This window comes from Coturnix japonica, chromosome 19, assembly GCF_001577835.2.
Source record: "Coturnix japonica isolate 7356 chromosome 19, Coturnix japonica 2.1, whole genome shotgun sequence".
NCBI lineage: Eukaryota > Metazoa > Chordata > Aves > Galliformes > Phasianidae > Coturnix > Coturnix japonica.
In genome coordinates, this window is record NC_029534.1 from 802,158 (window position 1) to 826,608 (window position 24,451).

The 24,451-nt window shown below is 45.5% G+C and overlaps 1 protein-coding gene across 1 annotated transcript in view; it reads right to left on the reverse strand.

Annotated features, from left to right (window-relative positions):
* Window positions 1-24,451, reverse strand: part of GALNT17 (polypeptide N-acetylgalactosaminyltransferase 17) — a 127,476-nt gene that overhangs the window by 70,977 nt on the left and 32,048 nt on the right. The window contains exons 3-5 of the mRNA XM_015880996.2: window positions 15,820-15,986; window positions 11,373-11,547; window positions 9,328-9,525 (exon numbers count right to left, since the gene is read on the reverse strand). Coding sequence (XP_015736482.1) covers window positions 9,328-9,525; window positions 11,373-11,547; window positions 15,820-15,986 — 540 coding nt within the window. The remainder of the gene's footprint in view (window positions 1-9,327; window positions 9,526-11,372; window positions 11,548-15,819; window positions 15,987-24,451) is intronic.

Here is a 24,451-nt window from a genome sequence, read left to right on the forward strand (position 1 = left end):
AAGCAGCCACCTCCCACCACACACACCATGTGTTACCATGGACTGACGGTGGCCAAGAAGCAAAATTACTTTGAAAGAAAATTCTTCAGAAAGGTGAGAAAAGCAGTATTTCAGCATCTTCTTTTCTTCAGTGCTGGATGCAAGATGCAATGGGATTGACTCATCTACTTGCTGGGGGAGGGTGGAAAAGGACCAAAAGATGAATCCATCCCACAGTAAACACACAGAATAACTCACTGTTCAGGAAATTCAACCAGGACATCAAGGAGCCAGAGGAGGAGCTGACCTCAGAGCTTCCCTAACAGCAGAGTGCATCCTCACCACAGCAAGAGAGCGGCTGCATTTTGCTTTCAAGCCCTGCTCATGTTCGATAAATTATACAGATTAGAAGCGCTCCAACTGAAGGGCCTGGAAGCATATTCCAAAATGCTAAACAGTGACCTGGGACTACTCAGGCTTTGGTTTCCCATTTTCCAGGTCAGTGGCTGAACTAAACCAGGCTGCATCTTGCTGCCAGTTATGAGATGTCACAGCTCTAAAAAAAAACCACCCCAAACAAATGGGAAAAAAAAAGCCATAGGCAGATCTGGCTGCAAGAACTGCAGTGTCACAACTTCATATTGGGGGTGGGAAAGAAAAGAAGGGCAAAAAGAAGGAATTCAATCCACCTTCCCAGCTGTGCTCCAGGGGAGCCCCTTCAGGCCCATGGGTGCAGGGGAGCACATCACCAGCTCCCGGATGGGTCACCAACTCTCTTCTCATTTCATCCCTCCACTTTGCCTTTAAATAAATCATCTCCCTTCAAAAGAAACCGCTCCGTTGTGACGCTCACTCATGCACAGGAAATTAAAACGCGTTATAAAGGTAATTTATGCGCCCCGTTGGCCACAGCGCAGTGCAGAATGTGCCTCCCTGCACACGGAAAGCATCCACACACATTTGCTCCGGGTTGAGACAGCTGAAGCCTTTTCCTTTTCACCACTTTTTACCCCCTAAAGTGAAAAAACTTCATTGAAATGAAGGTTTGCACCAGGCTGGGGAAGACCCACTGAACAGTCCACCCACTGAGCACCACAATGTTGTCAGTTCTAAATGCTGAGGGTGCAAAGCAGCTCCAACTCATTTCAATAGGACTCGTTATACTGCTCCTGCTGCCTCCAAAAAAGAATATCACGGGAGAAAAATAATTCCCAGCCAGCTTTAATTTTAATTGATTCATATTCAATCCAATGAGGTCATGCATGTTTAATTATCATCAGCCTTATTATAGATGGAAAATCAACTTCCTCTGATGTTGCTATGCTAATTATCATCTCATTTGTTTAGCAATGGCATCCAGACAACTGAATGAGATTAAGGCAAACAAATAGCAAAAGGAGCCGCACGAAAGCCATTACAAACAGTGCCAGGGTTCAGCAAAGCACCTCGCCATGGAGCTCACATTCAGCCCCATTTCAGCCCCTCTCTTCAAGCCCTGCAGTGAGGAATGTGCTCGAGCATTTCCCCACCTCGCACTTTAAGCAAACAAGAGAGGAAAAAAGCCACCACCTTTATTTAAGCGACAGGAACGGAGGTGCAGAGTAATTAGAGATGAGCTTTTCAAGGGATAAAATGTTTCTGAAAGGCAAAACTGCTGGAAACGCCAGCTCAGGTCTCTTGGATTAGACCGACTGTGAGGAATAAAACATTCTTGGACAGATTTCTCTAAATCCCCCACAGCTCATCACCACGCACCCGGAGCCCTTGGCCAACGTGTCCCCTATGACTGCTAAGCACTGAGCTGCCTGTTGGTGCTAAGCTTCCCTCCAAAGCACGCTGTCATTCTGTTCCCTTCATGTGCAAGTAAACAAAAATCAACCCAAAATCTGCCCATAGAATCCAAACACCTTGTTCTGCCTTTTTGAGAGGACAGGTAAACTCCGTGTTAATCCCTGCTCTGAGCAAGCATAATGCTTTTGCATCCAAATAAATGGTGGCATCTAGGAGTACAGTTCTACTACATTAACGATGTGTGTGACCCAGAATAAGAACACAAGGACCAGGAGCCTGCTCTCCAAAGCAGCTGGGTGTACATATCTTTGAAATGGTTATTAAGTTCGTTTAAGTACCAAATTAAGCAAAGAGCGGGAGGAAGGAATGATGAAACTATAATCTCCTGAACCAACTTTAACCTTGGCTGGCGGCACTGCTCGGTTTTTTAGGCTTATTTTTAATTTAATAATGCTATGATGATTTATTTCTTTGTTACGGCCTATTTCACAAAAGCACAAAAAGAAACTGCTGTATATAAAGCAAATGCTCCCTCGCAGTTAAAAATGAACCCATTTTACTAGGCATGCAGGAATTTCTTGACTAAGCTAACTATAAATCAGCAAGAGAAGCAAGCAAACTCAGTGGAAAGAAAGCAGTCACGCTGCATTGTCTTTCTGCAAGGCTATTTCTTGCTAAAATGGAAAGCGTGCCTCTACTGTACAGCCCTGCAGACTAACAGGGCTGCAGCACTCCTCAGTTTACAGCACTTTGGATGTATTTTACCTGATCGCTGCTTCACGTCCCAGACACAAAGAGGCCGTCAGCCCTGTGTCACAGCCCAGCAGAACTACTAATCCTTTATTATCCTTGTCTTCATGAACACTCAAGCAGGTTTCCTTGGCAATACCTAAGTGTGCCCATCCCTAAATCAGCTGGAACAATCAACTGTGGTTAGCAGCAAGCCAGCCATCTGCTTCCCCCATCTCTCACTTCTGTTCCAACAGTAACTGGAATCTCTCCTTTCCTTCATCTTCCCACTTTATTTTTAGCTCATCCTTTGCTCAGAGCTCAATTCCCCACCGGTAAGTCACAATCCATACTGTGAGCTTCTCTTTCCTTAAAACCACAATTTCTTCCAGCAGCAACATCACAGAGGGAACACTGCATTTGTTGACCAGTGGCCACAGAGCCATGTCTCCATGCCTATAACTTTAAGGACAGCACTAACACTGGGTGAGGATGGGCTGCAGGGCTGCTATTCCAGGGCAGACAAGCTCAGAGCATGGCCCTACCTCCAGCCACCCCATTTCTTTGCTTCAGTGCTGTTCCCCAAAATTAAAAACAAATAAACACAAAAAATGATGAGTTCACCCAGGTGTAAATCAGAGCAAAGAAGCGAATGCTCATCAGATCATGTTAAGAACACCTTGAGCCTGACTGCTCATTAGGAAATACCTGCTCGTCTTCTAAGGAGCTCAACAGCCCCTACAAGGCAATTAGATCTGAGAAAGGTGTTCATTAAGCACCAAGATGCCCAGCACAGAAAAAACAGCCTTCTTCAACTGTCAAATCAAGGGAAAGACTCCAGCCGGAGCGCTAAGCAGAGCAAAAGCTACTCCTAGCCTCGCATTTCCTTGGAAGAGTTACCTTGGGACTGGAAGCAAAGCAGGTTTTTTGTCCGATGCACAAGGCACATTTTGGCCAATGAACATGTTAAGTCATTGCACACACCCACGTGTACATGCTTTACTGGGAAAGCATCTGGAGATTTAAGCTCTAGCAGATTGAATTCAGACTACCAGCACAGTAGTGCTGAACCACACTGGGTTGGAGCCTTTCTGCAAACCCCCAAACTCCCAAGCAGAGGCAGCTGGGAGCTCGCTGGCATCAGATCCTCCTTGCTCCAACTGATGGATATGATAATAAGGATCTATTTTTCCTTTAATTTAAACTATGCTTATTTACGTTCCACTGACTGAAAGGGACAGTGAATGAAAGCGCACATGAAAGAAAATCATAGCCCTCAGCACTTGCTCTCAAACACTCTTTTAAGTCTTGTCTGATGAAGGGCTGCTATGTTTTGTCACCCGCCTGGATCATCGCCTCTTCGTTTTGAATACCCACCTCAGAAGTCATTAAAAACTTCCTGCTTAATGAGAATAAATTGGCTTTAGCCAATAAATCAACTTAAATGCCATCTGCTAAAGAAAAAAGAAACTCAAAGGGCCAATTCCCCCAAGTCCTTTCTGCCTATTTTTGCCCTCGCTTTCAGATGTAAAGAAAGAAAAGCCATCGGTATCACCCAGCAGCAACAGCCACCTCCTATGGGAGACCACAGAAAAAGCTCTGCTTGGCTCTGACTTGCAAAACCACTTCATGGACTACTCTGAAACAGTTAAGCCAGCGGGATAGAAGCTCTGCTGTGTATTGTTGTTGCCCCAGATTGTTTTGTTTTTATTCATAAGATTATTTCAGTGAAAGCAGGCTGACTGAGGCTTAATTTTACTAGCAATTGTTAAATAATTCAATACCCATCTTTTCTGTCTCTTTAATGCCTCCGAAAAATCAAAACCCTTCACAAACTAAAGGCCAAATCCTGTTTATTCTTCCCTTTTCTAAAGCAACTGACATCAATAAAGGCTGTTTTTGTGACAAGGGCTCAGATTAAAAGTTCTGTTCGTGCATCTATTTCTTTATTTTTCAATCAGGACCATGCTTTTTTGCTTCCCCCCCCCAACCTCCCTCCTTTTTAATCAAAATACTTCTCCTCTGTGAAGCTTTAAGAACACAAAGGCAAATTTCTCCAGCACGGCCAACCTTCTTTCTCCATAGAAATGCCTTACGTTACTATACCTTCAGTTTTGCATGGAGAGGTGGTTTCAATGTAAAGAACAACCATGTTGTGCTGCACTGAGGGAGGGCTCTTCCATGCCAGGAGATGCACATCTTCTCTGGAGCAGCTGCTTAGTCCTGCCCAGCACCCAGATTCCCCCTCTGTGTTCCAAAACGACCTACCTGGAGGTTCTCAAATACTGCCTTCGGATGCTTACTTGGCCAAGCCAACCAAGCATAAGCCCATTCACTGCACAGAGGCACACACCAGCACCTACAGTAGCATCAATCAGGATGCTCAGGAGCATCATAATCATTAAGGTTGGAAAAGATGGCTAAGATCATCCAGTCCAACCATCCACCAACACTGCCCATGTCCCATAGTGCCACATCTCCACAGTTCTGGAACATCTGTAGGGATGGTGACCCCACCATCTCCCCCACCCTTTCTTCTTCCAGCTTCTTTCCTCCCATTTGAAGAAGAATCACACAGCCTGCAGAGCCCCAACCCCTGGTCTATGGCAGAAATCTCACCTCCCATTGCAGTGAGTCAAGCCAGCTCCTCACTGCAGCCAACGTGCGCCATCACAACGACAGCTCTTGGGAAATTAAAACCCATCCTGATGCAGCACTAACACACACGGGCTGCTGCAAACCACCCACATATGCTTAAATCCCAGGTGCACCCTCAGCAAAAGCTTTATAGTCTTTTTCAGGCAGCAACTTAAGTCTGTTCGTCTTGTAAAACCTGACACTATGACAAATGATTAGGAGCCCTTCTTTCATACTTGGCACTAAATAATGTAACGTTCAAAATGACCAGAGTCAGAGAATCCATCATAAAAAAGGCACGACAGGTTTCTCACACCGTGGGGAATCCCTGTGAAGTTGGAGGGCTGAAAATCAGCGCTCTGCTGACAGTCCTTACAGCGCAGTGAGTCGAGGTGTGCTTCTCCCCAATGCATCCCCAGTCAAAATCTGGGCCACTGATGAAACGTTGCATCTAAAAGCAAACCCGCACTGATAGGACTAAAAAGCTTCCTGCAAAACTACTTTCTGAAGCCGGTAAAGCACTTGACAGTTGTAATTCAATCCAGAGATGGATGGCAAAGTTTATTGAGATGAGGATTCTGACCTCAGCCGTCCCTCTCCTGGAACACAGGTCCAAACAAGATTGCCCCAAATTAAATACTGATGATAAAAGTCCCTTGCTTTCTTCTGCTGGGCTGTTTGCAAGTTGTCAGAGGCCTCTGTGCTGACCTGTGTCACTCAGGAGTGACCTTAAGAGTGATGTACCTGGATGCAGGAGGCTCCAGCAACCCCAGCACAGACACCATGGGCTTGATTTACAGACGTTCACATGGAAAGATGCTTGTACCTGCTCCCTGCCCAGCAGCACACACAAAACTCTGCAGTTTGTGACAGAGGGGACAGTTTATAATAAACACCACAAGCATTTTGCTGAGCAGCACAATTAGGCACCTTCTCTCCACTTGTGTGTCATATTCAATAATCCAAAAGCCCTCAGTTTTTTCCCCACCTCAACCTCAGCATCATTTACACAACCACGACGAGTCCTCTCTTTCCTAAGTACATCGCAATGCAAACTCATTAGCATTTGAGGCTGAGATAACAGGTAATTGGGTGGGTTAATTCAAATTATTTTCATCATTAGGAAAAAATAAACCAACAAAAATCACCACTCAAAATCACCAGCTTTTTTGTTCTTTTACAATCCATAACTCTCAAAACCAATTTCCTCCTCACAGTGATCTTAATACTAATTAAATGAGCTTTTGTCTTCCAACACCACTAAAGATGAAGTACCACATAAAACAGCTGCAGCAAAACCTCATCCAAAGCCCAATTTAACCTGCTTGCTGCTTCCCAGCTGGACTCCACATGCCTGCAAACACACATCTGTCATCTCTGAAGCCACCCAAGGACTCCTTCAGTCCCAGCACATTAGGGGGCTTGCCAGCTAACAGAGCCATTCAGCACTGCTTTTACCTCTCAGACTGAGCCAGTCCACCAGGCAAGTGCAGAAAATACAAATATAAAGCCAACAAATGCATTATATTCTATCCATAATGCTCTCGATGGACCTGCCAACCAAGCAACCAAGATCACATGCACTGCTGCTGGTAGAAAAGAGGGATGAGCCTGATTTCTATGCTCAGGTATGTCCTCGTCCTCAAGTCTCTACCTGCTTTCTTGGTTTCTTGAAGAAAGAAAGATGCCAGAGTGCATTTAATTGCCTTCCTGAATCAGACCCCCAGAGCCACTGAGGTGTCACATCTGTAATTATAAATCACGAGTCTTGCATCTGGAGTGAAATCAGCAATTCCAGCCAGAAATCTCGCAGATATCAGCAATTTCTTCAAAGCTGCTTTCTGACAAAACCTGACGCAGCACCAACGAAATGAGTCAGGCAGAAATGAACCAGCAGCGCTGCAGCAGCAGGGAGGCTCCTTACTGAGAAGCCCCCTAAAATCACAGGCTGCCAGGTGGGAGATGAAGCATCAATGGGGAGCACCAAAGGCAGCTCCCACCCTGCTGGGCGATCCTTCCCCTCTGCTCTGCCCTGAGGATAAAGGGCCTGGAAAGCCTCCCATATGAGGAAAGGTTGAGTAACCTGCTGTGTTCAGCCCAGGTAACAGAACACTGAGAGGGGATCTGACATTTCTAAGGATCTAAAGGGAGATGGGAGGCAAATGGATGATGCCAGGCTCTTCCCAGTGGTGTGCAGTGATTGGATGAGCAATGACCTAAAACTTGAATGTAGGAAGTTCCATACAAACAAGAACAGCTTTAGGGTGAGGGTGATGGAGCACTGGATCAGACTGCACAGGGAGGTGCTGGAGTCTCCTATGGGGATTTTCAAGACCTGGGCACCTACCTGTGCAACCTGCTGTAGGGTACTGCTATATAGCAGGGGGGTTGGACTTGATGGTCTCCTGAGGTCCCTTTCCACCTTTGCTATTCTGTGATTCTATATACACACATTGACACCGTCTGAATGAGAAAATTCAACCATTGTGATGGGAGCTCATGCTGATGCAGATAAGGATCTACATGATGACTGTTTAAAACATCACTTACTGCCTGCCTCTCCTATGAGTGCTAATTTAGATGTGACAGGTTGTGCCATAATCACAGTTTTATCTTCTGGGCAGAAGTAGTCAGAAAAGCCCATAAGCCTGGCAAAGGAGAGTCTAGTTATGAAATGCAAGCACGGCACAGTGCTGGGATTGAGGGTCTCCTCATGTATCAGAATTTTAAACGTTAATAGGAAAAAAATAACACAGAAGATGAACTACAGAATCCAGGTATTACACCAGCATCCCTCCTAGCCATTAAAAGAGACTGCTTTTGTGGGAAAAATCATTGGATAGAGCATGAACCTGGAACCAGTTTGAGACTGGGCCATATTTTAGATGAGTTTCGTGCCATCAGCACTCTTTGCCTGGATAATTATATCTTATGAATCAACCATGAGAGCAAATTGCCTGCCAGTGTGTTCCCACAGCTGTCTGGCTCCACTTTCCACTGCTGAGGGTTTGGTAGGGGTACATTGGAGACCCTGTCTTGGGCAGGGGAGTTTCTCTTGATGCTGCCACGATCCCCGTGCACCAATGGTATAAAACCAAAGCAAACAAAAGGAATAAACTGCCTTTCTTTCCCCCACCCCCACTCTTTTATCCTAAAAGGTCGCTATAAAACTAATGTACCTTTGCAAATTATCATTTCAAAGTTCCCTCTATTCCCATGCATAATTACATGGAGTAGCGCACTGGTATCCCATTCATGCAAACACTGCCATAAAGTGCACAGTTTTCATAGCACCGGGTGACAAAAAAATAACCGCAGTCATTTATTTCTGGTCGCACAACAGAATGCAATGAGACGGGTATTTTTCATCAGCTTTTTGTTGTGGTCACTGCCCATTCATCTCTCTCATAACCCATTCCCCCAGCACACGTTAACAACGTTATTTCACTAAGTTGTTGAATTATTCAGCATCACCACGAGGCTGTTGGCTCCGTTACAGAAGTGGAGGCACTGCCCTCTGACAGCCCCTGTGCCCGTCCTGCACACTCCACATGAGAGGCAGCAATGCCCACCTTACACTTCAGGTATCTGGGGGCTGTCAAGAGGAAATAATTGACCTCTGTACAAAAAGCAAGCCCAACCTAATGCATCGAGCTGCTCTTCTTCCTCCTGCTGTTATACGTCACCCAAATGGACTTGTTCCACACCTGCAGCCTGCAGGAACAACACTTCAGAGGTGCCAGGTACTCAGAGCTTGGTGTAAGAACAGCTTAAGACCTATTTTTTCCAGGGTTTGCAAAACAATATCTTTGTTTGTTCGAACTCTGCCCTGAAAGGAGCTGCAGTTTTTATTCAAAACACCCAGTGCCCTTATTTCATGAATTCACACTCAGTTCATTATGCAGCAATAATCACCTCATCCCTCATGATTTCCAAAATCTGAATGCTGTAATTGAAATAAAGCAACTCCATCATGTGCAGTTAAACATAAGACTGTACAAACCTACACAGTACCCACAGCTCCCAGGCTTTCTGCACACCATGGCCAAATACCCTTTCCCAAAGCTGTTCACATGGATGTATTACAACACAACAGCCTCTCTGAGCACCCAGCCTCTCTAAGCTGGCTTCTCACTTCTTCTTCCCATGTTTTGCCCTATTACAGCACACCTAGCAGGTCATGCAACATACCTGATGGGCAACGAGGGGTCCCCGGCGTCCCACCAGTCCTTGGGGGGGCTGATGTACATGCACCACAGCTCCCAGCTGTACCCGTGGGCTGAGTTCTCGTAACGCTGCACCTCGAAGTTGTCCTGCTTGATGTTGTCTATGGAGGGAAGGATGACTCTCCTTCGGTTTTCCTGAATTCGTGAAAGCACCGGCTCAGCCCTGGGAAAAAAGAAGCAACGTAGGAAGAAATTTAATTACTCCCCAGTTTGCATGTGGATGCTGTTGCCTTCATACAGCTTGTATGCTTAACTAAGGGTAAGGAAATAAGCATCTTGTCACCATTCGGTAAATAGAAGGTCAGCACCTCTTGCTGCCATTTGGAAGAGGCACCACGGCAGCAAAGAGATACAGCAAAACCCACCCAGAGGAGTTCAAAGAGATACTTAGCAATCCCACATTGCAACAGCCCAGCCTCTGCCCTACTGCCCCTGCTGCCCCTGCTTTTATCAGCACAGGAATCACATGCAGAGAGAACACATTTACACGGCCAGGATTAAAGGTTGTTTCTAAAAGGTTCTGCCAAGACACCAGGGAGATGCAGCAGGAGGTTGCAGTGCTTGCACTCAGCAGGGTTCCCTGTCTGAACACATCCCTTGTGCAGGGCTGTGAGCGGAGACAGGGATAAAGCCCTGCATGTCAGGGGCACTCCAGCACTCTGCACCACTGACTGCTCCTATGAGAACCCATGGGTGAGCCGAGGTCAGCAGAAGAAGCAAAAGACAGTTTCCACAAACCAAGGAATTAAACTGCTGAAATGAATGAAAGCTCTGAAAGTGGACCTTATCTTTTCCTGCACAGGCAGAACATTGTTTTCTCTGGTATGTTTGCTTAAAAGAAAAAAAAAAAGCCCAAATGTTGTTAATCAGTAATTCCACACTCAGAACTTTTTAATTACCAAAATTGTTGTGTTTTTAAACTGAGCTTTCTCAGTGTCTTCACTGAGGTAGTAAAGAAATCAGACAAACCATCAACTAAGGGCCCGATTTGCAGCATGGACTGACTCTGCAGGCAGAACAACACAGAGAAGGCACTCGATGACCACCTGGAGACTTTTTCCATAGAAGAACAGCAACAGCTACGCAGTGCTAGAGCTGAGTCCTTGCTGCAGAACCCCTCCCTCTCCACCCCTTACAAAAGCCATTTCAAGGGTTCAGTAAATTGCCTCAGTATACCAATAAAGGCATGTGTGGAGACGTAATGACCTGAAGAATGTTTAGCTGGGAATACAGATATCAACATCAGCAATGACTCCTAAATACACTCTTCTGACACGCTGCTATTACAAAAACTCCAATGACTGCTTAGAACTGCGCTGCTGTTGAAGCATTTTTGTAGTGGATGTTTCTTCATGTTCAAATTAGAGACAAGTTAGTCTCCTCTACATCTAGTTTCCTAACCATGGGCCATTTATTTGGCACATGGTTGGAGAGAAAAATCACTCTCGGTTTCCTTTCACCATCCAGACTCACAGAAACCTCAGCCACTTGAACCCACACGTTTCAGCTCTCTCTGGAAAAGAGTCCTTATGAAACACCTTCTGTTGCTTCTGCGCCTCTACACTTATTTCTAGCTGCAGAAGAAAACAAATCAATCTAAGACATCAGCCTCCCTCAGTGGGATCCAGCTGCAAAGGGCAAGAATGTGGGAAATGCTTTCTTTTTCAATCCCCCGCTGTCTGGGCTTTTTCTTTTTTAAACTTGAAGTTCTTAGGCCTAAGAGAACTGGAAATCAATGTGAAAAACAAACTAGAAGCGAGGGAGAAACAGGGAAACATCAAACGAGGGACTAGGAAATGATGACAGTAAACAAGAGCGATAATGATCGATAGAAATAAGACCTTCCTTGTGTCATCCCAACGTATCCCATTAGTGACCACTCAGCACTGAAGGAAGACAAAATTAATGTGCATGTGGCAACGTTCTCACACACCCTAACAAAGCAACAGGCTGCTCCACATCAACATCCCACCACAAACACACACTGAGACCTCCCAGCCAAGCACCTACCAGCCAGCAGTGAACTCCACGTGGGCATCAAAGAACCCTGTGACGTGGCCGGTGGCCGCCTTCCAGCCTTCGATGCGTGCTCGGATGAGACCTTCCCTCTTCTGGTTGCGCACCACCTTCACGAGCCCCGGGTAGCGCTTATTGACGTACTCCTCCAGCGGCGCCTTCAGTTCCTCTGTCGGGAGAAGCATCAGAAACCCAATGAAAAGTTGCAAAGCTGTCACCTAATGTAACCCCCTGCACCCTGACACCACCGCTGGAAAGGATGTATTCACCTAAAACTACCTTCCATTGAGTTAATGCTGTTTTGCATTTGTCAAACCTGATGTTGAATGGACCATGATAGAATTAAGGAGGGTTTGGCTTTACGTGGAAGATCTTTGTCCTCTGTGTCTTATGCTCATTGGAACCGCAGATTGTTTAATTGCGTTGCCTGGGACACCATCAGAGGATACAGCAGCATCGATTCCCCTTCCCTCCAAGCCTTCTTTCTCCCAAGCACACAACATGTGCTTCCTTCAGACTGGCACAGTTCCCCTCACACACCAATTTCCCCAAAGTCTCATTTCTCTTTTATGCTGAAATGGGAATAAAAAGAATAAAGCAAATGAGCCCCTTCCTCAACTCGAAGCATCTGCACCACATACACACATAACTCAGCAACTTCCATTTCATGCCGAGCCACTCAGAGAAAAACCAGTGTTTTATGGAGACAACAACTCTTCTGAATGGTTTTAAGGAGACAGGGATGCAGACTCACTGGCAGATGAAGCCCCAGAAGCGCAGCACAGCCTCTCGTGTCTCACTGTCATTAATGCTGCAGACCATGGCATTGCAGGCTGGATGGAACTATTAAAACTGCTTTCAACAAATTGGAATTTTAAGCTTCTGTCATTGAGGGGAAAGAGGGAGAAACGTCGCTGGGAACTGTTTGAGCAGCTCGAAGGAGGGCACAGATGTAGGGAACCAGGGGGGAACTAGGGGGGAACTGCAAAGAGGAACAACACACAGTGCTCAGCAGGTGTAAGCACGATGCCAGAGCACTTTGGGGATTAAGAGACATGCACTCAGCACCCAAACAAGTGAACAGTGAGCAGCTCAGTGGTGGGCTGGGCTTTGGATGTGGTGAGCTGTCAGAAGGCAGAGATCCAGGCTGGGATCCGGAGCACTGCTGCATTAAGGTTGGCAGCAGCAAACCTTTTCATTTATCACCAACTTCAGAAGTGCTTCATCTCTAACTCCTGCACCTCCGCAGCATGTCCCGGAGCTATATTAGGAAGGTTAGAAGGGCTGAAATAGTATGCCAGGAATTAAGTGACTTCCACTACAGGGGAACTGCCAAGATCCTTGCTTAATAGAGTCAACTTTCCCTCAAACTGGCAATCTGGCCTTTGAACCTGCTATTTTCAGCACTTAATATAAGCTACATCAAGGGAGGAAGCATCTGGCCACTGTTCTCCTTGCCTCTGCCTTATGCTACGTACTTGCAGTGTTTTTGCCCATATCAGCTCATTGCTGAAAATAGAACTATCCACAGCACACTGCACCAGCGAGCAGTTCAGCATGATATAGAGCTCAGCAAAAAAACTCTGGATACAAAGAGTCAATCAAAAGGAGCCATGGTGGGAGCAGAGCAGCGGATGCCCCACTCACCCTCATCCTTATCAAAGCAGTGTCTGTGCAGTCCATGTGCTCATGGGGTATCTGCATGGGTCAGCCTCCAGGGGTGCTCCTGCATAGCACACCCACATCATTCCTGAATCTTATTCGTTAAGGATGGAATCAATACCTGCCCATTGAGGTATCTGTGAACATTTGGTCTTTGCCACTGCACGAGACAGTTCTAGGGAAGTTTTGCAGAAAGAAACTGAACTGAAAATGCCAGCAGGTTCAATTTCAATCCTTCCTTTTGTTCTCCATCTGTCTGTATTGATCTTCACTGAAAGGCGAGTCCAAGAAAGTAGAATCCAATAGACCTGTTGCTCTATTAAAAATTCCAGCTGTCAGCTGCAATGACTTATGTTATGTATTGCAAAGTGTTTTGTCACCTACATGAGTCTTCTGGGAAATAGACCTGCCAGAGAGACAGAGCTACTGGCTGCCACTCCAAGCAGCTGTGTCACAGCCCTGAAGCAGCCAAAGGAACATCCACTGCTCTGTGTTTCATGCTGCAAATCCTGCCTGGACCTCCACAATTCCCCTCAAGGTGGGACCTACCTGGTGGCACATTAAGGAAGCACATTAAAAAGATGCACTTTTCCATAGAGCAACTGGAATGAGCAGGGACTCAGGTGAGAACGACGTCCAGGAAAAGCTGAGATAAGACTCAGCTTCTTAGAAGTTTGTTAATTCTGTTCTCTAAACCCCAACACATGTGAGTCAGCTCCCAGGGGAGCACACGAACACCGCTGGTGGTGCTGCAAAACAAGAAAGTGATTCACCAAACCACAGCTCATGCCTTGCACCGAGCTAAACTGCAACCCACAGCACGCACCCCTGGGTGCAGCCAGCTGCTCCGAGCAGCCTTTCATCCAAAGGTTTCCTTTGATACCAAGAAGTTTGCTTTTCAAAGAGATATTACCCCAGATAACAAACATTAGAAGACAGACAGCACAAGAAAAGCAGGTGTTGATTTAAGAGTCACTCAGACAAAGTGTGCAAACGTGAGATAACGCAGCATCTCAGGGGCACGCGGCCGCATCCTTCCAACAAGCTGGGAAACACCTTATCAGTGCTGAACACAACCTGCACGCCCACCTGGCGATCACACCCCTGCAACAAACAAACAAAAGAAGCCTCTAAAAAAGTCTTTACAAAGCGTGACACGCAGCTCAGGGGGGAAAGGGGCTCCAACTACAACTCCCCACGCTTCTTCCTTCAAGAAGGGATTTCTTCCCATTGCAATAGATTTGTATCTTTTATCTCCTCGCAGCTCACAAAGAATCCGAACGCCCGTGTTTATTAACTTTTCATCTCTCATTGCATAGTTTTACGTTCTGCAGCGTTGTTCTCTGAATGGCGCTACAACACTCAGCGCTCACCTCCAGCCCTGTGACTGATTCCAAAAGGTGAAGCTGACCTGGAAATCCCAGGGGTCTTGGTTGGGGTTGGAATGTGATGATCCTTCATGTCCCTTCCAACCCAAGCCATTCTGTGATTCTATGACACCTATATGTATTCCCATCCTATATTTTTCTCTTACTGCATGTGAAAAATGCTTTCCCGTACAAAACACACCACCCCACAGCCTGAGAGCTCATGAGAATCTATTTTCCTGTAATTATTTTCCCGTAGAGATAAATCCATTTATTATAATGACTTTGTTTGCAATATCTGGAGCATCAACTGGAAGATGTTGCTATCGCTGCTCACAATTACTTCCTACCATTAATGCAAATTAATATGACAATATTATGGCCATTAATATTTCTTTGCTGTCATTGAAACTCCTTGATGATGCAGAGAGCAAATGCACAGGTCCAAGAGATATGTGTTAGTTTGTATCATTTCTTTTATAGAAAGAAATTTACGCTATTATACGCTTGGGAGGAACTCTCCATAAACATCTGCCACATTACCTCATTATCTTCCTTCAAATCCCCCCCTTAAAAATCTCATTTGTTACGATGCCTACAAAGACTCAGCAGCACAGCTCCAACATTATCAACCAGCCCTGGTGGATAACAGCATCTCCTTGTTCCTTGTCCTGCCCTCCTTTCATACTTCCATTGGAAGGCTTTTGAGGACAGAAGCACTTTTTTTGAGGTTTTTTTTTTCACAGTTTTGAGAAGGACCGTCTCATTTCGACGTTGCAAACCAGGCAATACCACAACAAGAGGTAACAAGCACCTTCTCTTCAATATCCAAACTGATATCTGAGCTCTGAAATCCCACCAATGAACGTCACCTCAGCTTCAGCATTAGAGCTGCTGTGATTTTCATCAGCTGAGGAGCTGGCCTCTTGTTTCTTCTACTGGTAATTATAATTCATCAGCTTTCTATGGTGCTCATTACTGTGATATCTGAGCCTATTTTTACAGGCTTGAGTCGCTCGCTGCACACCATCTCATCTCACTGCAGACAGAAGAGCAACCTCTCAGACTTCCTTTGGAAATGAGCTCTCCTCATCCTGTGCCCTCCCTGTTCTTCCTTTCTCATCACAGAATCCACAGCCCGTGTCTATTATTATTATTATTATTATTATTATTGTTTTTTATATAATACCAAAAGCACGCAATGCAAATGAAGGTGGCAATCAAAGCAACAACCACTTGCTGGTCTTCATGAGGTTTTAACTGCCTTAATGACGTTATCCAACTGAACACTGGAAAAAACAAACCTGGGAGGAATCCAAGCCTGAAAACGTTGCCATATGAAAAAACACAAATCTGAGCCGTGAGGAAATCAAACCCCCTCCTGTTCTGATGCCCCACATCCCAGCACCAACCTTCATCACTGTTGTCATCCACGAGGATGATCTCCTTCAGCAAGTGGGCTGGTGTGTGATTGACAGCGCTGTGCACCGACCGCAGGATGACCGAGAGCGCCTCGTTGACGAAGATGAAGATGATGGAGATCTGGGGCAGGTCCTTGCCATACTTCAGCTCTTTGCACCTGAAGCACAAAGGGGAAAGAAAGAGATGAGGTTAGCAGAGCACGCTGCAGCACTCAGTGCTGGGAATGCTTTTGATGTGCAGCATTTAAGACACAGAGCAGGCAGCTGCCTAGGTGTGACTTCATCAGCACTGCACAGGAAGAGATGGCAGCACCTCAGAGCATCCTCCTGGCTCACCATGGCAGGGTACACACAGCTTGCTCAGCTGAGGTTGTGCTTGCACATCCATACGTCCATAGGGACACAGCTGCCAGAACAGAGGAAGCCTTTCCCATTTAAAAGGAAGCTCCGCTTTGCTATTCCGTGTTGAGATTAATTGATGCTCAGAAATGAGCTTAGTTCTTAAACCACACTTGTGAACTTCCTCCCATCTGCCTTGGTAAGAAACGAATACAAAACAACCCACGTTTAAATAGTTTTAATCTATGTTTTAGCTCTCTTTATAGATTCTTCTGAACACACTTCTCCCTCTGAAGCATCCCAGCAGGGCGCCGCTCTGAACTGGGGTCTTTATACTTCACAGTCGGTGCAGGTTAAACCAAAGCTTTGTGATCACCTCTCTGGGTTTCAGAAGTCATCGTTTAACTCCAGCTTTGGTTTGACAGCTGAGCATCTGCTCGGGCACATTTCTGGTGTCAGAGGTGGTACCAGAGGCAGAGAGGTACAAGGTGTTCCCATTTCCCCCTCCAGCCTGCACCCCAGCCAGCAACAGCTTCCCTACTTTAAACAACTCAACCAAACTTGTCAGTTTCCCCTACAATAAATGCTTTTGAGGGAAGAACAAGAAAACGAGCCATTCTGCTCCCTCTCCCCATTCAAGCTGGATTAGCCACGCAACATCAACAGTGTTCACAGAATTGCAGTGTGAGTTTACCAACTAAATCCTGCCCAGGTAAGCAAAGACAGAACAATGCAGAACTGATATCCAAGAGCAGCTTCAAGCTCGTTGACTTCCCAGCAATGACTCTGTATTTAATTGTGCTGGGTGTTTCTTAGGCAACAGCAGGCATCCTCTGCGCTCCAAAAAGAGACACTGGAGACAGAGATTTTCACAGAAACACAGTTCTTTATGATTCCTCTTTAGTTAACAAGCACGTTGGATAAAAACAAGGTCATGTTCTCTGTATCTGCTGTTTGCTCCACTCCCAGCCCACAAGGGATGGATTTCTCAGACAACAACTGCAAACACTTTGAAAACTTCTAAATGTAAATATGGTGACAGTGAGATCAACACCCCCTCTGGAGACACTGTCATCATAGGGTCAAAGTCCAGCACCTCTTTGTAATATAAATCTGCCAACTTCCAGTCATCCATCATTACCAAAAGGCCATTTAGGAATACAAGGGCAACACCAGACCCTGTAACTCAGGAAATACCTCAAACTGGAAAAGCATCAAGTTGTCTGCAGCTGATCTTGTTCCCCCCGTGCCAGATGAGGAACACTCCATTTGGAAAGCCACAGAATAACGCTTGCTTGCCAACACCTGTAGCTAATTAGCACAGGTTACACAGTGACATTTTCCTCACTAAATCCTGCTCTCTTCAGCTAACGGAGCCTGGCACCTGCCTGCAGGATTTATATCAAAATATCATGGATTAATAGCAAAAAGATACAGAGCCCTTACGGCTTTGTCTCTCATTTAGATCAATGGGACATCAGAGTAAGAGGCGTTTTATGTGTCATTAAATCATGCTTGACTATGTCCCCTTAAATCACACTGACAAAACCCACTTTAAGTTTTGCCTTCCCAACGTGCAGCATCATGGCTGAAGATAAAGTCCAACCTGAGGCATCACTGGGAAGCATCACTTGTCCTCATGGTCCTTTCCACCTTTCTGTGGTCTGAGATCATTATACACAAAACCCCAACTTTGCAAACAAGAGCACGTGGAATAAAATATATTTACAGGGGGGTTGGCACTTGTTTGGTTTTTCTTTTTTACAGGGACAATTTTATGCAAGAAACCATTCAGAAACAAATGAAGGATGAGAAGAGAAGGTGGGGGAAGGGCTGAGTTTATGGGGAACAGCTTGGTGTGCATCAGGCTGTATTAATCAAGTCAGCACATTTCCAAACAACAACAGCAACAAAAAAATCACACTGTGCTTCAATGACAGTGAGCTGCAGGAGAAGCAGCACTCAGACACTGATGGGCCCCCAGCCTGCTCCCAGATCACACCACTGACCCCATAAACCACGAATCCCAGCCATGGCACCGACTGCCTCCAGAAGCAACCTGCCTCCTCCTGCAATTTGCCTCGCTCAGCTCGTCCACTCCTGACAGCACACACATCTATTTTCCGCAGTACCTCAAATCATTACGGCCATCATTTTCTCCTAATTCGTCCCAGCTGTACCGTCTGCGAGTCCTTCCTCCCCAATCCATATATAAATATGCCTACCCAAATCTTACGTGAAGATTAAAAACCATTAAGCAGAAAAGTATAGCTGTTCTCACTCCTAGAGAGAAGGCAGAGCTCCATAAATTTGAGTAGTCTGCTCTGGATGGGATGTGCCATGGGTTTCAAACAGGCTCCATGTTTCACTTCCAGCTCTGCACCCAGCCCTGTGTGCTCTGCTGCCTGGGATGCTGATACACCAACAAGGGAAGGCAAACAAAGTGTTAAGAAATGCCATTGGAAAACCAGATCTTCTTGCAAAAGGCAGCACTCAGACATGCCCTGCAGCATGAAAGAAGCAATGCAGAGAACTGGGCAGGACCTGGTGCCATAAAACATACCCAAGTGCAGTAAGGCATTAGAAGCATGCCAGCTGATGTGGGTCCAGCTTGGGAACCAACACTGCAGCCTGCAAACATCTCCTGAGCCCATGTGCCATGTAGCAGGGCAGCGAGTGGGCACAGGGAAGGGTTCAAGGTCCCATCCCCTCAGACAACACCAGACAGCATCCATTCTTCCTATCTTCAACATCAGTGCAAAGTTACCGTTGACACAAGGAGCAGCACGTTCTATTCAGAGATTGAAGTGCAGTCCAAACTTTAAGTTTCCCATTTCCACCACAGCAGGAACGGTCACTACTTGACAGATGGAGAGGTGATGCAGAATAACGCATTCAATTGCCCAGAAATGAATTACTAGCAGAACAGGAACCCAGAAGTCTGCCGCATAACCTTTTTATCACTTTAAAATAAGGTTATTTCTTACTTTCCCCCTGCTGTTCAGCCCTCCCCAGCCTCCTCATTGCTCTGTATCCTTCCCCCAGCAGGAAGCAGGTAAGATTTTCCATACAAAGGACAGACACTCCATTACCAAGCAGGACAGGCTCTGCTTTGGATGGATGTCAAGTACGAAAAACACACACAGAAGAAAAGGTCAACAAAATAACGGTGGGCTGCTTTCTTGCAGCCACTGGAACAGTTTAATTGGTCTGACTAATGGTTGTCACAAGGCGAGCACCACACAAGGTAAGTTTTGGGAGCACAAAGAGCTCCATTATCCTCTGAAGTTAGGAGACACAGATAGCCACATCCCAGTGCTGATGGACTTGCTGCTTCATTGCCACAAGGCAGAGGGGCTCAGCAGCAGAAGCCCTCCATGCCAGCCTTCCAAGCGTTCAGACTGATGGATGAGCACTGTCTCTGTCTAATGGCTACATCATCATTAGCTCTGACTCCACGCCATTACTCATCTTTGAATAAATGCCCTTCAGGTCTGCTCAATGCACTGCTCCACACAGTGCAGAGGTGACAAAACACACACATCCCTTTTGGGATGCCAGCATCAGAAACTACCTTGGAGAAGGGCAAGCTGCATGATGCCCTACAGTTCTTTCCATAGTTCTTTCTAAAGTTACCCCTACATCTTCTGATGGGGGTCCTACTGGGTTGTGCTAGAACAGGCTGTGGATGCCCCATCCCTGCAGGCATTCAAGGCCAGGCTGGATGTGGCTCTGGGCAGCCTGGGCTGCTGGTTGGTGACCCTGCACACAGCAGAGGGCTGGAACTGGATGATCCTTGTGGCCCTTTGCAACTCAGGCCATTCTATGATTCTATGATACGACCCTCCCCATCTCATGTGTGTGATCCAGCCATAAGACACAAACAGGAAGGACAGAATTAAGTACAAAAATCAGTGCCAGTGCCTAAGGAGGAAAACAAAGCAGACAAGGACTTTAGTGGCTCTGATTATAGAGACCACACTTCTTCATATAAGACCTCCATGACTGCTTTTCCACAGATTTTCTCCTTCTTACCAGAATGGCTGGATTTTTTTTCCTCCCTTCTCTTTTCACTTTTAATTCTGAGAACCCAGTAGTTCCCAAATCTGGTTCTTGAAGTTATTAATCATTTTCTTGCTGGCCATCACACAAAACAAATCCAGCTAACGTGCTTCTCATAAGCTTATCCCTCACTGACATTTCATTCTCGTATAAGGCTTGAGGGTTGGAATACTTAAATAGGCAAATATTCTTTTGATTAGTAGAATAAATGATTCTTGTTACTTACGGCCCTTAAAAACAGTTGGCCTTGTGAAAGTGCTCAAATATGTTGGCACAGCTTTTACAGGATTTTGTAGATTTTCCTGCCAAATGTGCCTCAGAACCAGAGAAGAGTTCAACTTCACAAGCTCATATGCTTTAAAATGCCTCTCCTACAATAACATACGGAGCTGCAACATTAAAGCAAAGGTGCACAGAAGTCACCTTGTTTAGTATTTCTGCACACTAAGTTGAATTCTCCCCAAAATTATTATAACACCGATTACGGTTTGGTCAAGCTCTTATAAAGCCAAACTGGAGCGAGCATCATCATGCAATAAGAGAATCAACAGATCTCTCGGCCCACAGGTTGTGCAGTGATGGCAGTGCCAACCTGGTCACCTACCTGCAATCTTAGGCAACGTCCAACAAACACCAAGAACATCTACAAGCTTTTCTATTTTTCAGTTGGTCTGTTCTATAAATGGCCCTCTCTGAACAGGGCTGAATATTGCCAAAGTATGCATGGATTGAAGGAAGAGGCTGTGAAAATGGCATTCTATAGGCTGCTCCCATTAGGAGATGATCAGATCCATGCTACTACATGACACATATAAGTACTGGGCTGGTCAACAACAGGAGCAGGTGAACACTGACACAGCTGGAAAGGGGCAACAAATCCTCCACATTATGAGCTCGTAAGCACTCAGAGATTGCCGGGTGAGAGGCAGTAATGTAAAGCAGTAAATTAACAGCACATACTTTGACACTCTCTATTAGAGGTGTCACCTACCCATGTAGCTGATCATGTAGACACGATGCTGGATGTGGCTAATTAACAGACACTCAGTGTAAGATGAGGTCGAAGCTCCCATTGAGGTCAATGCAGAGACAGTAGCACTGTCAAAGGACCACGTATCCCCCCCTGCTCTCCTGGCAGTCCCTGCCTCGCTCACAGGCTGATGCAGCTACTTTTGGGAGCAATGCCTCTTCACCCTTGATCCCAGACAGACCTCGGCTGCTCACTGGGTGATGCTCAAGCAGCAATGGCTATGAAATCCTTGCTCTGAGAGACACCTGAGGTAAATCCTGATGTATGGGTGCAGCACTGATTGGATTGAATGATTTACTCACGATCAGGCTGCGAAGCACCGAGACTGAAACACAATACGTTACAAATCACTCCACAATCTGCTGCTGCCTCCGCACACGCTGTTGTGCCCAGGCAGATTCAGGCTTGCTCAAGTTTCCTTAATCCAGACAAATTTACTGCTGCTCAGCTCTCACTTACACATCCACACTGGCTTTAAATCGCAGCAGAAAAGCAAAAAGTTGCACGTCCTTCTGAACTGATGGCAAATAACCCCAGAAACTACAGCGCCAAACAAGCTTTGCTTGTGTTCTGCTCACAAAAATACAGCTTCATCCAGGAAATGAATCGATTCTCATTTGCCTTTTGTAAAGATTATAAACAAGCTTGGAAAAAAGCACGTGTTCAGCCCTCTATTCATAGCAACGCTTCCTAATCACGCCCCATTCACTGACTGCTTATCTCAGTGTTTTGCTGACTCAGCCAAACATCCCCTGGCAAAAGGGATTATCAATATGAAATCAATTGTATCTGCCCTAGGAAGGAGATAGAAAACTGAACCATTTTCTATTACCCGAGACTCTTACGACATCTGATGCTGTCTGATAAAGTTTTATGTTGATAGATTCAGAACATAAGATTCTCATAAATTGACTTTCTGATCATTAAACCTCTAAAACTCATCAAGCTTCTCCCATGAAATCTCTTGTTGTTTTGTTCTGTTCTCCCGACTCCCACCTCATTTCCAGGAACCACTTCTCTGAAATGTTGTGCTTCACATTTCACAATTCAAGCAACCAGAAACACACACCATGATGTCAGGATTTGGGTACATTCAGGCATTTTTAAGTGCACATCACTTACTCAGCAAGTTGTAACAAGAAATGATCTCCTAAGCCGTAAAAACAGAATGTGCAGAACAGGATTTATTTTTGTGACAGGCTCTTGTAATAAAGTCATTAGGTTCAGACAGGTCTAAGGGACATAAAAGCCAGAGCCATTAGCAGTGTCACATCCACTTACCCATCTCTCCCCACGCACACAAGCTATTTCACATCCCTGAAGGAACAGAACCACTGGGAGACCCTCAGACTAGGATTTATTGAATGGCCCCAAGCTGGGGACAGTGGGAAGGAAGAAAAAGTAATGAGTTTTAGAATTATTCCAATGGATTCACGCTTTGTGTCGACCGTCCTTCAAGGCACATTGCTGACCGCAGGATGGATCACCCACACCACGTCCCTCTGCCCATCCCAGCCAGCTCTGCTGTGATGCTTTGGATGCTGGACACACAGGCTTTGTTTCCTTTGGAAAGCACTTTAGAAGCAACATATCCAAAGCTTCACTTGGTTCATGTACTTCCATAAGCACAGCATAGTCAGAGGTATTTATAACACAGGTATTTTTCATTGCAGGGGTTCAGAAAAGCACAAAGCTAGCAGTTAAATTACACCAAAGCTGTCTTCCACCAAAGCCCACATTTAACACTTATGTTTGCATTACTAAGTGTTTTACAGCGCACTACATAGATAAAAATCTTCCCTGAAGCATCATGTTCCAAACTCAGAAGAACAGGGAACAATTCCGTAGTCAGGGAGGGAAATTTGACAATTAGTGCAACCTATTAGGAGAAAAAATGAAGGTATTTTGTACATAAATCCATGGCTGCAGCATTTCAAGATCACACCAAGGCAGAGCAACACCACCAAGAGAATCCCACAGCAGCCACTAAACAATCTCCAGAGTTACCCTCTCAGAAGCACTTTTTTACTGAGTTAAAAGGAGCTGCTGGGACTTGTAAGCACTGCAGCTTTTTGTCACTTCTGACTTCATACAGAGCCCACGGAGCTGTCAGGCAAAGGATACTGCATCAAGCAGGCAGCAAACACAGGAAGGAAAGTGTCTCTGTAGGGACTTCACTTGCCCAGCTTTCAAAAAGAGTTATTGGAAGTCCAATAATCATCTCTGCATACATATGTACAGAGATGCTCTAAGAATACAGATCCATACAGTATGTATTCAGTAGCACAGTGGTTCGTCATGAGTCTATTTCCCAGCAAACACCACCACGTAATTCAGTTTGTTTTAGCCTTTTAAGCACTGTCCTTCTCCGCAGATTCATTTCATCGAGCCTGGTTTAACACCCTGGGGCAGGACATGACTAAAGAACTGGCATAATATCACAAATGTGCAACTGCCAGCTACTAAAATACTCCAGGAAACCACCAATAAGGAGCTCTCACTTGCTACAATAATGTTTGCAGATCTCAGCCATGAGAAAAAATACGCTTGGGGGGGAAAAAAGAGGCAAAAAACACAAACAGTGTTTCAAGGAAAGCTTGAATGAGCTTGTATGGCTTTGAGTCTGGAGAGGAAATGAGATGCTAAGACACAGTGGATGCCAGATGTGTGGAGTACAGGGCAGACTCTCCTCCTCTTCATCACGAAATACCCAAAGGCAGGTGCTTTGCATGAGCTGTGTATGAGAACTAAAATACAGGCATTGGGAAGGGATGGGGTTTCCTGGTTAGAAATCCCTCAAAACCTCAGAAAACTGAGCTTGTGGAAATGACTTTTTGCTCACAGTTTTTCCTCCTCATTTCAACATAGGATGCTGAATTGAAGTTTGTCTGCATGAGAACAGCTGCTCGGAGATTTGCAGCAGCAGGAATATGTCATCTTCACCCAATGAATCAATAGTCCTCACAATTGTGGGTATTATTTTTCTTAAATCTACTCCTTAATCCCATAATGCCATAAAATACCACCGAATAAAAGCTTAGCAGGATTCCAGAAAGGCATAGACTTTTAAAGAGATAATGAGAACTCCACGTTTATATTAGATAGGATAGAAAAGAGAATAGAAAAGACAACGTAGCAGATGGGCAGATTATTTCATGGTTCTCCTTAATATAATTTCTTCAACCTGAAGCA